Below are 14,337 nucleotides of genomic sequence, written 5' to 3' on the forward strand. Positions count from 1 at the left end.
ACGGGTTGGTGATGGCCTGGGAGAGGCGTGTTAGGTGTTTGGAGGTGGAAGTGGACTCCAAACTAGTGGTTGGTTTTCTCACGACAGGTATACAAGATACTCATCCCCTGTCATTCCTAGTACGCTTGTGCTATGGCTTCTTATCGAAGGACTGGTCTGTCCGTATCACCCATGTGTATAGAGAGGCGAATCGTCTTGCAGACGCATTGGCTAGCTATGCATTTTCTTTACCATTTGGTCTACAGCTGCTAGATGTTTGTCCGAGTAATTTACTTTCGGTTCTTACAGAGGATGCAAACGGGTTTGTATGCCCTTGACGTGTTCGTCTGTGATTTGTAATTTTCTTTTAATAAATTAAGGGAGCCTAGGTTCCCTCTTTCTTACCAAAAAAAAAAAAAATTATAACGAGGTACAATTGAAATATTTTTACCGGAATGATCAAATTTATTGCAAAAATTGATGTTTTTGTATTGCTGATCTGAATGATCTAAATTATTTTGTTGATCGGAAGCAAGACCGTAAGAACACTATAACACGGTATTCTTTGGTAGTTACGAGTGATCTTTTTTTATTCTTTTTCTTTGATTTATATAGAAACAAAATACACGAAGCAAATGGGGATCCATGATCCCTTTCAAACAAAGAAGCAAATCAACTTTAAAAAATGCAACGTAGGAGTCCTTACAAACGGATAAAATATATATAAAGCATATTTGATGGATCTTTCATTACGTGATGTTGTTCTGGTGTGGTAAACGACTTCAGTCTCATCAGAAGTCTCATTTAACATGTGCATGATGAAAGTGCTGAAACTATTTTCGGAAAGATGTGAAAACAATCACCGAGACATTTCCTAACCCCACTGCCAGTAGTATACAGACATATCATTAAAAAAAAAAAAATAATAAGTTGAACGCAGGGTGAATATCTTGAAAATGATTAACGGATAATTAGAAAAGAAATAAAGTTTCGTACTCTAATATTTTGATTTTTTCCTCGACGTCCTTGGACTTAGTCTCCACTGCTGCTGCCGGAGGATCACCCACCATCGCATCTCTAGTAGGATAACCAATCGGCGGCGGCGGTGTGTAGGGATCTGATGAAGCCTGTGAAGGTTTTTCCACTGTGCCCAAAAAGTTAATTAGTTATCTAATTGGTGTGTATAGAATAATTTGTTCGTGGTTATATTTATATGTGGCCAAAAAAGATTATACGTCGTCGGACATGATCATGACTTTAGAAAATAAAAGAACAGTTACCGCCTTACCGGAAAAGGAATTCTGCTCGGATTGATTCATTCTGATTCGAGGAGCTAGTTGAGGAGTGATGACTGATGAAGTGAGAATTATGAAGAGAAGAGAGTGTTGTGGTTCCAAATTTAAGGAAGTTGAATATCAAGATTTTTAATAATAATTGTTGATGTATGAAATCGACAATATAAATAATAAAAGTAAAGTGGGATGAATCGGATCTGGTCCTTTGATTTAACGTGGAATTTGAAGAAGGGTTTACAGGAAAATGGCGATTACAGAGTAAAATGCAGTTAATATGTAAATAATTACTTTTCTCTCTCTAATTGCCCAGAATTTTCGGATCTCCTTTCCTGACAATGATGTCAGGTATTTATAGTGGGACCTTAACCTAGGGTTTCTTCTGTCCCCTGGCAAAATGACGATTTTGCCCCTGCGGCCTGTTGGGCCTGATCCAAGACTTTTGGCCCAAAATCTCTTTAGAATCTTCTGTTTGGGCTTTAGGAATGTTGGGGGCAAAGCCCATATCCAATAATGGCCCCCCCCCTAGTCCGATGTGCGATGGCTTGCTTGAGCCCGTCGGATCCGACTATGTGTCTTCAGGTTCGTCTTGCGGGAAGGATAGAAGATTTCGAGAATTTTGTCGCCTTCCGGAAGGTTCCGAGATGAACAGTGCATCGGGCACATTTTTCGAGGTCCGTCGGGCTTTTTACGGGAGTTTTGTGTACTCTGCACGTTTCCCGAGGCGCGGGAAGTAGAGACAGCTTAGAGATTAGGGTTTTCTCGGTCAACGTGCTGGTCTCCCATATAAATATGTCCCTTGACCTAAAAAATTTTCTTCTAACTTTCTTCTTCCTTCCTAAAAGGTAAATCTCCTTCCCTCTCTTCCTTATCTTCTCCTTCCCCCTTTTTTCTCTTTTTTTTTTTCTTTGTATTTGCGCGGTCATGGTCTCGCTGGGACCAGATCTTCACCGGCCGGAGCTGCTTCGCTGGTCGTGGTTCCTACCTGAGCCGCTGTGGGATGGTTAAGCCGCCGTCCTTGCCTGCTTGCGAGCTTGCCGTTTCTGTCGCTGGCCTGTTTGCTTACCGCCACCACCGAGCCGACCAAGACCGTTAGGCAGAGGTCGCGACTCCATAAGCTTCTCGCCGCCGGATCGTCCGTTGCCGTGTGCCGCCGCCGTGAGGGATTAAGTTCCCGGCTGCTGTTTGTTCTTGCTGGCGGTCCTCCCGAACTCTTCGCCGCCGTCTCTTCCGTTGATGAGGCCGGTTAAATCCGCCAGTGTTGCCTCCTTGCGGTTGGATCCGACCCGCGCACGTTCAGCTCTTCTGCCGCCAAGGAGCCGGCCAAACCCGCGAGTTGCTCTGTCGCCGTAAGCCCTTCGCCGGAGAGGCCCAGTTTCATCGCCAACCGCTTCCTGACCAGCCAGTTCTGGCCGAGTCCGCCTCTCTCCTGCTGCGCCACCGTGCTCGTCATCCGGACCAGGACCGTTAGGCGTCCTGGTCTTGCCGGACTCGACCGCCGTGATCACCGTCGTCCTGGACTCGCCTGCGTTGCCGCCGTGCCCCGTTATCCGGATTAGGACCGTGAGGCTTCCTGATCTGACCTCCACACGAGACGCGATGACAGCGTGCAGCGGACAAGCGACGAAGAAGACGGCGAGCTCGACATGTGTGTTTGCGAGGTCCCATTGAAGACGGCGAGGTTGACGTAGTCGACTCGATTTTTCCGTGGGGTTGATAGCGAGAATAACGTATCAGCGCAATGGACTTCATATAGGGGCAAGATGGCTGTCTCGGTGGCGAGTTGCTCCTTTAGCGGTGAAGTCAACTGCGAGATGGGTTCCATCCGGGGCTGGCGAGCTCGATTTTGCGAGACTGTAGTCAGCGAGATGGCGAGATGAGATTGTTGGCGAGGTGGAGTTTTCACGGAGATCGTGTGGCGCGTTGGCGAGGTGGACCACGGCGAGCTCAACTTTGGCGAGATCAAGAGGCGGGCGAGCTCAACTTTGGCGAGATCAAGAGGCGGGCGAGCTCAACTTTGGCGAGATCAAGAGGCGAGATCACGGCGAGCTCAACTTTGGCGAGATCAACTTTGGCGAGCTCAACTTTGGCGAGATCAAGAGGCGAGATCATGGTGAGCTCAACTTTGGCGAGATCAAGAGGCGGGCGAGCTCAACTTTGGCGAGATCAAGAGGCGGGCGAGCTCAACTTTGGCGAGATCAAGAGGCGGGCGAGCTCAACTTTGGCGAGATCAAGAGGCGAGATCACGGCGAGCTCAACTTTGGCGAGATCAACTTTGGCGAGCTCAACTTTGGCGAGATCAAGAGGCGAGATCATGGTGAGCTCAACTTTGGCGAGATCAAGAGGCGGGCGAGCTCAACTTGACGAGATGGAGGTCGAGGCTTTTTCTTTCGAACAGCTTGGCGAGATCATGTTATCGGGAACGTTCTTTGACGAGGTCACGAGCTTTGGCTTGGCGAGCTCAAAGATGTTTGCGAGATGATGCTCAGAGTTCGAAACTTGTACCATCGGCGAGGTTGACGAGATTTCGGTGAGGAGACGGCGAGATTGAGACTTTGGTGGTGAGCTCGCAGACCTTGACGAGCTTGTGGTGGCGAGCTTGAAGGTTCGCGAGTTAATGAAATTGAGGTGGATCTGAGATCGGCGAGCTGGGTAATGTGAGGTGATGGCGTGGTGAGGATTGCTTTGGGCGAGCTCGGATGTGTTCGCGAGATGATGTGCTGAGCTAGGTGCTTTTTGTGACGAAGTGGCGAGCTCAATGTTATGTTGGCGAGGTGAGATTTCGAAACCGACGAGCTGGAGCTTGGGGAATGCGATTGTGTGCGAGATGGCATGACGGTGTGGTGGGGATGATTCGGCGAGATTGCATGCTCAAGAGGTTTTCGTACGACATTGGCAAGCTCGATTTAGTCCGATGGAGATGGATGAGCTCGTGTTTAGCGCTATGGTGGAGCTTGCGGGATGCTGCGCATGATTGGCGAGGCCAGGTGGCGTGATGGGGGAGCTCACGGGCGAGCTCGAGGGTGAGCTCATTGGGTTTCGTACGGCTGTTTCGCGTGCGCCTTCGAGGTCGTGTGACGAGCTCGGATTATCGGGGGCGTGTCGCGCGGTATCTTGGTACGGAGACGAGGGTGATATAGGCTGGAGAGTGCACAAGATGGTGCGTATTATGCACATTGCTGGACGTTGTAACTCGGGTGTGGCCGTTTCGTGTTGCATACTATGGCGTTTTCGATGTGGCTTCGATACTGACCGGTTGCTTGGTTGGCTTTGCCAGGTATCACACCATGGTCTCGGGAGATGACTTCTTTGGTGATATTCCGGAAGAGCTCAAAGATGACCAGTATGGCGCGTCAGATGGGGACCTCGACGAGACGGGAAGGGAATTTCTTTGGTGGGAACCATCTGAAGGAAACGGTGTTATGACGGATTTGGCGGATCTTTCGGTAGATGAGGTCCGGGAGCTCGAAGTGATGTTCCCGACGGGTAACCAAGCGCTCAGTCTGATTCCTCTTCCTCCGGGTCTGCTTCGCGGGAAGGTTCTTCCGTACGAAGAACGAACTGTTGTGGAGGATTCTCCTAGATCTCTGGTCGCTGGTCTAGCCGTTGGTGATGGAGTTCCGAGGCACCGTAGAGACCGTACGGGAAATAAGGAACGCACTTCCCGTGACGCAGGGAGTACATTATGCGATGAGGATTCCATAGCCCACGTCCTTGATNGAGCTCAACTTTGGCGAGATCAAGAGGCGGGCGAGCTCAACTTTGGCGAGATCAAGAGGCGAGATCACGGCGAGCTCAACTTTGGCGAGATCAACTTTGGCGAGCTCAACTTTGGCGAGATCAAGAGGCGAGATCATGGTGAGCTCAACTTTGGCGAGATCAAGAGGCGGGCGAGCTCAACTTGACGAGATGGAGGTCGAGGCTTTTTCTTTCGAACAGCTTGGCGAGATCATGTTATCGGGAACGTTCTTTGACGAGGTCACGAGCTTTGGCTTGGCGAGCTCAAAGATGTTTGCGAGATGATGCTCAGAGTTCGAAACTTGTACCATCGGCGAGGTTGACGAGATTTCGGTGAGGAGACGGCGAGATTGAGACTTTGGTGGTGAGCTCGCAGACCTTGACGAGCTTGTGGTGGCGAGCTTGAAGGTTCGCGAGTTAATGAAATTGAGGTGGATCTGAGATCGGCGAGCTGGGTAATGTGAGGTGATGGCGTGGTGAGGATTGCTTTGGGCGAGCTCGGATGTGTTCGCGAGATGATGTGCTGAGCTAGGTGCTTTTTGTGACGAAGTGGCGAGCTCAATGTTATGTTGGCGAGGTGAGATTTCGAAACCGACGAGCTGGAGCTTGGGGAATGCGATTGTGTGCGAGATGGCATGACGGTGTGGTGGGGATGATTCGGCGAGATTGCATGCTCAAGAGGTTTTCGTACGACATTGGCAAGCTCGATTTAGTCCGATGGAGATGGATGAGCTCGTGTTTAGCGCTATGGTGGAGCTTGCGGGATGCTGCGCATGATTGGCGAGGCCAGGTGGCGTGATGGGGGAGCTCACGGGCGAGCTCGAGGGTGAGCTCATTGGGTTTCGTACGGCTGTTTCGCGTGCGCCTTCGAGGTCGTGTGACGAGCTCGGATTATCGGGGGCGTGTCGCGCGGTATCTTGGTACGGAGACGAGGGTGATATAGGCTGGAGAGTGCACAAGATGGTGCGTATTATGCACATTGCTGGACGTTGTAACTCGGGTGTGGCCGTTTCGTGTTGCATACCATGGCGTTCTCGATGTGGTTTCGATACTGACCGGTTGCTTGGTTGGCTTTGCCAGGTACCACACCATGGTCTCGGGAGATGACTTCTTCGGTGATATTCTGGAAGAGCTCGAGGATGACCAGTATGGCGCGTTGGAAGGGGACCTTGACGAGACGGGAAGGGAATTTCCTTGGTGGGAGCCATCAGATGGAAACGGTGTTGTGACGGATTTGGCGGATCTTTCGGTAGATGAGGTCCGGGAGCTCGAAGTAATGTTTCCGATGGGTACCGAAGCGCTCAGTCTGATTCCTCTTCCTCCAGGTCAGCGTCGCGGGAAGGTTCTTCCGTACGAAGAAAGAATTGTTGCAGAACATTCTCCTAGGTCGTTAGTCGCTGGTCTAGCCGTTGGTGATGGAGTTCCGAGGCGCCGTAGAGACCGTACGGGAAATAAGGAGTGCACTACCCGTGACGCGGGGAGTACATTATGCGATGAGGATTCCATAGCCCGCGTCCTTGATTTCTTCCAAACGCCAAACGGTCTGAAGTTCGTGCTGCCGAGTGAGGACGAGCGCCCGTGGGACTGCCCTGAAGGTCACCTCTGAGTTTATGAAGATTATTTTACCGATGGCGGCCTGTGGTTTCCTATCCCGGAATTTCTGACGAGCTTTTGTGCGCGTCGAGAGATTCCGCTTTCGCAGTTGTCGATTTCCAGCGTCCGTAATGCATTGAGGCTTGCGATAATTGGTAGCCATATGAAAGTCAAGATGAGCACGGATCTCTTCGAGTTGCTCACTCGATTTCAACGTGACAAATCGGGGCTATGCGTTGCCTGTTGTGCAGCCGGACTCACGATCATGAATGGGCAGAAGAGTCATATCCACGATTGGCGGAGGCGGTTTTTCTTTGTGGAGATAAACGGCGCATCGGTCGAAGATCCCGGCATGACCTGTCCTGCTTCTTGGAACTTCACCCCCGGTAGCCGTTGCTGGGTTGGGTTCCTATCGTTTTGGTGCTCCTAACTCTGTTTTCTGACCGTTTTATTTTTGCAGGAAAACTGCCATCTTCAGCTGCGCGCGATTTGAGCATTGTCGACAAAGGTGTTCCTTTTCTTTGGTGTAAGGCTTTGAGGTGGCCGAGAGTTCTTTCTCATCTCAAGACTTGTGAGTTTTGCTAGTTTTTGTATTTTTGGGATTTATGTACTCTCGTGACTAAGGTGTCTATTTATGCTGTAGGTTCGCGGACTGGATTGCAAATGGGGGACTGTCCGATGCCATGTTACGCTGATCTGTTCGATGCCGAGGAGGTGCCAGCTGTTGCAACCGAGGTTGTTGCGCCAGATGCCGAGACCGGCTTGGAGGTCGTTGCTGTGGAGCTCGAGGATGGCGAAGTACTTGCTCCCGCAGGTGAGACTGACCGCAGATCCCGTTCTGCCGAAGTTGCTGCTGCTCGTGCCGCGCAGAAGCCTTCCTCGGGGTCTCGTAAGAGTGTTTCAGCAGCTGGTGGCGATCGCTCCCGGAAGAGATCATTATGTTCGAGTCCTCGGAGTGGTGCTGGAGGTAATTCTAGGCGTCCTCACCATGCGGAAGATGGGCGCGGGGAATTCGTCCCGCAGACGGAAGGCGGTCGTGAAGATGATCGCTCCTTCTCATTTCGCTACGACGTGAAGGACCAAGCGTTCGTTGGGAACTCGCGAGCTTGTGCAGACCTCGCCAGCAGGATTGACGGTGACTCTGTTCCGCTTCTTACCTCTCGCGAGTTGGCTTGTCAAGACTCGTACGAGCAAGCCGTTCGTCGACAATTTCAGGTTTGTATTTTACTTCTCAGTTCGCCCCGATACGGATTTTACTTAGTCATAATCGAATTATTTTGCTTGGTGCTTTAGGCGATGAGCTGGATCAACCATCTCGCTGGCGACTGTGATGAAAAGGTGCGCGCCGCTAGGAAGGAGGCCTCGCTTGCTCAGGACGCGTGTGTTCAGGCTTAGCGGTCAAGCAAAGAAAACGCAGCGATGGTCAAGGAACTCACGGCTTCACTCAAGCAATCTGAGCGCCAGTTCACCTCCGAGACGGAGCGACTCAGGAAAGCAAGGGATGAGCGCGGAGAGGAGGAGCGCGCCAAGGCTGCTATCGTGATCAAGTCACATGGAGAGCGTATCGATCGTTTTAGGGAGCACGTGATCGCAACACGCAAGAAACAGCCCCATTTACACGTAAGAAACAGCCCCATTTACACGCAAGAAACAGCCCCAAGAAACTTGGTTGTTCGCTTTCTTGCATAAGTGTTGATTATTGCCGAATTTTCGTTCTCTTCGTAATGATGAAGTTGCTTTCGTTTCTTCCTTTATCGTTGCGGGGCATATTTTGCGGTGCAGGACGTCTCCTGGCTTATCCTGGATATGTTATTCCCCGTAACGGCGAGAGTAGACAAGACGGACTTGTCGTTCTAGTTAGGTGCGTTCAGTCGTGACCGGCATACCCTGTGGGTGCTGCAGGGATCAANCGCGGTGTTTTCGAAGACTTTGCGGAGGACGAGATCTCCCTCGTCAAAGTAACGAGACTTGACTTTTTTGTTGTAAAACTTTGCGGCAGCTTGCTGGTAGTCCTGGATGCGCAGCAGAGCCTGATCGCGCTTTTCTTCGATGAAAAGGAGTCTGTCACATAGCATTTTATCATTCAGCTCCGAATTGTGTACAAGCATAGATCGTCGGAGTGTCGGGATTCCCACTTCGGCTGGTGTGAGTGCCTCCATACCGTATGCGAGTGAAAACGGGGTTCGTCCGGTAGAAGTGCGCGGGGAAGTTCGGTGAGACCAAAGAACGCCGTCGAGTTCGTCTGCCTAGAGTCCTTTCTTTGAGTCGAGACGTTTCTTAATTCCAGCGAGAATTGTCTTGTTTGTTGCTTCTGCTTGTCCGTTTCCCTGCGGGTATCATGGAGTAGACTTGCTAAGACGTATCCGCCACCCAGCGCAGAACCCTTCGAATTGGAGAGAAATGAATTGAGGGCCGTTGTCGCATACAATTTCGTATGGAAGTCCATGCCTTCATATGATATTCTTCCACACAAAGTTCTGGACTTCATTAGCTTCGAGTGAGGCGTACGATTCTGCTTCAACCCACTTTGTAAAGTAGTCCGTCATAATGAGGAGATATTTTTTTTGATTTGACGGAGTTAAAGGACCGACGATGTCCATCGCCCATCGCATGAAGGGGTAAGGTGGTGATGTGGTCCTCAGAAGTTCTGTCGGAGAATGGATGAATGGTGCATGTCGCTGACATTTTTCACACTTGTTTGCGAATGCAGTACAATCGGCAACCATAGTCGGCCAGAAATGGCCGTTGCGACGAATTCGAAGTGCCAATGCTCGCCCCCCCGAGTGGTTACCTCCAGCGCCTTCGTGGACCTCTCGCATGATGTCATTGACGTCCTTTGTATTAACACAGATGAGAAGTGCGCCATTGACCTCCCAACGGAACAAGCTACCATCCAACAGCGTGTAATGTGCGCTCTTGACGCGAAGACGTCGTGCTTCCCACTTGTCTTTTGGCATGATCCCATCCGCAATGAATGCTATAATCTCAGTTTGCCAATCTTCTTGTCTTTTGGAGGCAGGTGGTGCAGGTATGGTGGTAACTGGAGGCGCCGGGGTTGGAATGGGCGTGGCGTTAGTGTTTGCGTTTGTGACCGCTGAGGCTGATCTCGTGACTGCCAAGACGATTGCCGAGCTAGCGCTCGGGTTTGCTGATGCTTCTGTTGAGGGTGCGGCTTCGATGAGTTCGATGTCAATACTTGGTTGATCAATGCTTTCTAANAGGTGGTGATGTGGTCCTCAGAAGTTCTGTCGGAGAATGGATGAATGGTAAATGTCGCTGACACTTTTCACACATGTTTGCGAATGCAGTACAATCGGCAACCATAGTCGGCCAGAAATGGCCGTTGCGGCGAATTCGAAGTGCCAATGCTCGCCCCCCCGAGTGGTTACCTCCAGCGCCTTCGTGGACCTCTCGCATGATGTCATTGACGTCCTTTGTATTAACACAGATGAGAAGTGCGCCATTGGCCTCCCAACGGAACAAGCTACCATCCAACAGCGTGTAATGTGCGCTCTTGACGCGAAGACGTCGTGCTTCCCACTTGTCCTTTGGCATGATCCCATCCGCAATGAATGCTATAATCTCGGTTTGCCAATCTTCTTGTCTTTTGGAGGCGGGTGGTGCAGGTATGGTGGTAACTGGAGGTGCTGGGGTTGGAATGGGCGTGGCGTTAGTGGTTGCGTTTGTGGCCGCTGAGGCTGATCTCATGACTGCCAAGACGATTGCCGAGCTAGCGCTCGGGTTTGCTGATGCTTCTGTTGAGAGTGCGGCTTCGATGAGTTCGATGTCAATACTTGGTTGATCAATGCTTTCTACCGGTATTACTCGGCGGAGGTCTGGGTCCGATGTTGAGGCTAGTGTTGCAAGTGCGTCTGCGGGAGCATTGTCGCTGCGTGGAATCTTGACGAGCTCAAAGAACTCGAACTGTTGTGAGAGGTCGCGGACGACTTTCAGATAAGCATCCATGCGTGCGTGTCTCGTTGCATAGTCTCCACTGAATTGGTGCGTGACCAGCTGTGAATCGCAGTAAGCTTGTATCTTTTTGACTCCGATTCCGTGTGCGAGACGTAACCCGGCGATTAGCGCTTCATACTCAGCATCGTTGTTTGTGGCAGTGAAAGCAAGGCGGAATGACTGCTCCAAGATTTCCCCTGTTGGCGAGGTTAGGCGTACGCCTGCTCCCGAGCCCATTTTCGATGAAGCGCCGTCAACGTGGAGAGACCATATCTCGGGTGGGGGGTTGTCAGCTTCGAGTTCAGGAGAGAGCTCTACGAGAAAATCCGCGAGAACCTGTGACTTAGCGCATGTGCGATTCTTGTACTCAATGTCGTACTCACTCAATTCAACTGCCCACTTTGCCAGACGTCCTGATTGACTCGGGCTGTGAAGGATCGTGCGCAGCGGCTGATTAGTTAGGACTTCAACAGTGTGTGATTGGAAGTACGGGCGGAGCTTGCGAGCTGAAATGACGACTGCGTATGCGAGCTTCTCAAGAGTTGGGTACCGAAGTTCCGCGCCATCGAGAGTTTTGCTCACATAGAAGATCGGATGTTGCTCTCCACGATCCTCTCTGACGAGCACACCACTTACAGCTGAACAGGAGATGGCGATGTAGAGATACAACGTTTCTCCTTGCTCGGGTTTGGCCAGGACTGGTGGAGACGATAGGTACTCCTTCAACTGTGTGAATGCTAGCTCGCATTTCTCATCCCACTCGAAGCGTTTATTCCCGCGGAGGAGCTGATAAAACGGCAAACACTTGTCTGTTGAACGAGAGATGAAACGATTCAGTACGGCAATTCGCCCAGTAAGCCTCTGTACTTCATGTGTATTCCGTGGTGACGGGAGATTGATGATAGCCGAAATCTGTTTCGGATTAGCTTCTATGCCATGTTTCGTGACGAGGTATCCCAAGAATTCCCCGGAAGTGACCCCAAATGTGCATTTCGCTGGATTCAGCTTCCTGCTATACTTGTTGAGTATCTCGAAACATTGCTTCAGGTGTGCGACGTGATCTGCGGCTTGAGCTGATTTGACGAGCATGTCGTCAATATAGACTTCCATTGTTCTTCCGAGTTGACTTGCAAACATGCGGTTCACCAGTCGCTGATATGTGGCTCCTGCATTCTTCAATCCAAACGGCATGACTCTGTAACAGAAAGTGCCTTGCTCGGTGATAAAAGCAGTCTTCTCACGGTCGTTTTTGTGCATCATTATCTGATTGTAACCCGAGAACGCATCCATAAAAGATAATAATTCGTTTCCTGCTATGGCTTCGACGAGCTGATCAATGCACGGAAGTGGAAAACTGTCTTTCGGACAAGCCTTGTTGAGATCTGTGAAGTCGACGCAGACTCTCCACTAACCATTCTTCTTCTTGACGACCACGGGATTACTCAGCCAATCTGGGTAGCGAACCTCAGTGATTGATCCAGCATCAAGTAGTTTCTTTTCCTCTTCATTGACCGCGGCAGTGCGCTCCGCTCCGAGCTTTTGTCGCTTATGTTTGACGGGCTTATAGGTCGGGTCAACGTTGAGCTCATGGCTAGTAGTACTTGGATCGATTCCGGTCATGTGATCTATAGTCCATGCGAATGTGGTTGCATTCTTACGTAAAAAATCGATGAGCTCGTCTCTTAATGCGACTGGCAGCTCGGCTCCTATTCTGACGCAACGCTTAGGATCAGACAAGTCGATGTTAACTTGAATCACAGACTCCTTCGGAGGTGGTGTACGTGGATCTCGTGGTGGTGCTGATTGGGCGATTACGAAAGCCCTTGCGTTGCGCATCTTTTTCTCAATGATAAAACAGGTTCGTGCCATCAGAGGGTCTCCGCGCAGCGTATAGATTCCATTTGGAGCGTCTTCAACAGCTACTCGATCAGGAAGGATTGCTCCATTGGTTCCGCCATTTGTCGGAGCGACACGCGTAACGCCTACGGCTTCACGGTCGGTGTNAACAAAGAAGCAAATCAACTTTAAAAAATGCAACGTAGGAGTCCTTACAAACGGATAAAATATATATAAAGCATATTTGATGGATCTTTCATTACGTGATGTTGTTCTGGTGTGGTAAACGACTTCAGTCTCATCAGAAGTCTCATTTAACATGTGCATGATGAAAGTGCTGAAACTATTTTCGGAAAGATGTGAAAACAATCACCGAGACATTTCCTAACCCCACTGCCAGTAGTATACAGACATATCATTAAAAAAAAAAAAATAATAAGTTGAACGCAGGGTGAATATCTTGAAAATGATTAACGGATAATTAGAAAAGAAATAAAGTTTCGTACTCTAATATTTTGATTTTTTCCTCGACGTCCTTGGACTTAGTCTCCACTGCTGCTGCCGGAGGATCACCCACCATCGCATCTCTAGTAGGATAACCAATCGGCGGCGGCGGTGTGTAGGGATCTGATGAAGCCTGTGAAGGTTTTTCCACTGTGCCCAAAAAGTTAATTAGTTATCTAATTGGTGTGTATAGAATAATTTGTTCGTGGTTATATTTATATGTGGCCAAAAAAGATTATACGTCGTCGGACATGATCATGACTTTAGAAAATAAAAGAACAGTTACCGCCTTACCGGAAAAGGAATTCTGCTCGGATTGATTCATTCTGATTCGAGGAGCTAGTTGAGGAGTGATGACTGATGAAGTGAGAATTATGAAGAGAAGAGAGTGTTGTGGTTCCAAATTTAAGGAAGTTGAATATCAAGATTTTTAATAATAATTGTTGATGTATGAAATCGACAATATAAATAATAAGAGTAAAGTGGGATGAATCGGATCTGGTCCTTTTATTTAACGTGGAATTTGAAGAAGGGTTTACAGGAAAATGGCGATTACAGAGTAAAATGCAGTTAATCTGTAAATAATTGCTTTTCTCTCTCTAATTGCCCAGAATTTTCGGATCTCCTTTCCTGACCATGATGTCAGGTATTTATAGTGGGACCTTAACCTAGGGTTTCTTCTGTCTCCTGGCAAAATGACGATTTTGTCCCTGCGGCCTGTTGGGCCTGATCCAAGACTTTTGGCCCAAAATCTCTTTAGAATCTTCGTTTGGGCTTTAGGAATGTTGGGGGCAAAGCCCATATCCAACAATAATAAAAATATCCTCGAAATGAAAGAAAGAAAAGTCAATATTGAACAATAAAATCATCTCACCGACAAGTCAAGTCTCGAGGGCAGACCTACCTTATTAACCGAGGAAAGCGAAACCGATGGTTGAGATGAAAGTGAGAAATGGACAGAAGACGACCGTCAACTTGCCACACAGGCCTACACATATCGCAGAAAAAGACGACCCTTGTCTCCCTCGAGTCATTTCTGTGAAGCAACATGCATGGTGAATCACATCCAAATGGTTTAATGCAGAGATGGCTTTCGTCACATACATGACGTACATGTATATGACGTAATCTCAATTATTTTGTATATAACCTCTTTTGGAAGAAAGTGAGAAGGGAGTACGTTTCCTTTTATTTACTATATATGGTTCTTGTACATATCAAGGAAAAAAAATTGTTGTTGCATATGACTCGACAGAGAGGGTCGTTCGTATCTTTCAAGTTGAAGCTCAAGTTCTTCTAAAGAGAGTAATGCGATAGCAGACAGGGCTCTTTCCTTACAAATAATTATGCTCATAACTCATACGTTAGTAATACTCCTAAGTTAAGAGTTGTTTTCCTTAGTGCCAAATTGGGTTAAGTACTTAAGTAATCTTGTAGAGGT

The 14,337-nt window shown here is 49.1% G+C and overlaps 1 protein-coding gene and 2 long non-coding RNA genes across 3 annotated transcripts; all 3 read right to left on the reverse strand.

Moving 5' to 3' along the window:
• Nucleotides 552–1,396, reverse strand: LOC109124393. Its single transcript, XR_760939.1, has 3 exons — nucleotides 1,268–1,396; nucleotides 976–1,123; nucleotides 552–862 (listed from the first exon to the last, which is right to left on the reverse strand). It is a non-coding gene; the product is annotated as an uncharacterized LOC109124393 (long non-coding RNA).
• Nucleotides 9,807–12,706, reverse strand: LOC109129094. The gene is made up of 3 exons (XM_019236717.1): nucleotides 12,656–12,706; nucleotides 12,021–12,578; nucleotides 9,807–11,885 (listed from the first exon to the last, which is right to left on the reverse strand). Exons 1-3 carry the CDS (start codon nucleotides 12,704–12,706, stop codon nucleotides 9,807–9,809), a joined length of 2,688 nt encoding a protein of 895 aa, XP_019092262.1.
• LOC104746671 lies at nucleotides 12,636–13,319 on the reverse strand. Its single transcript, XR_002035503.1, has 3 exons — nucleotides 13,191–13,319; nucleotides 12,899–13,046; nucleotides 12,636–12,785 (listed from the first exon to the last, which is right to left on the reverse strand). It is a non-coding gene; the product is annotated as a cysteine-rich and transmembrane domain-containing protein PCC1 (long non-coding RNA).

This window comes from Camelina sativa, chromosome 15 (assembly GCF_000633955.1).
Source record: "Camelina sativa cultivar DH55 chromosome 15, Cs, whole genome shotgun sequence".
In the NCBI taxonomy this organism is placed as follows: Eukaryota; Viridiplantae; Streptophyta; class Magnoliopsida; order Brassicales; family Brassicaceae; genus Camelina; species Camelina sativa.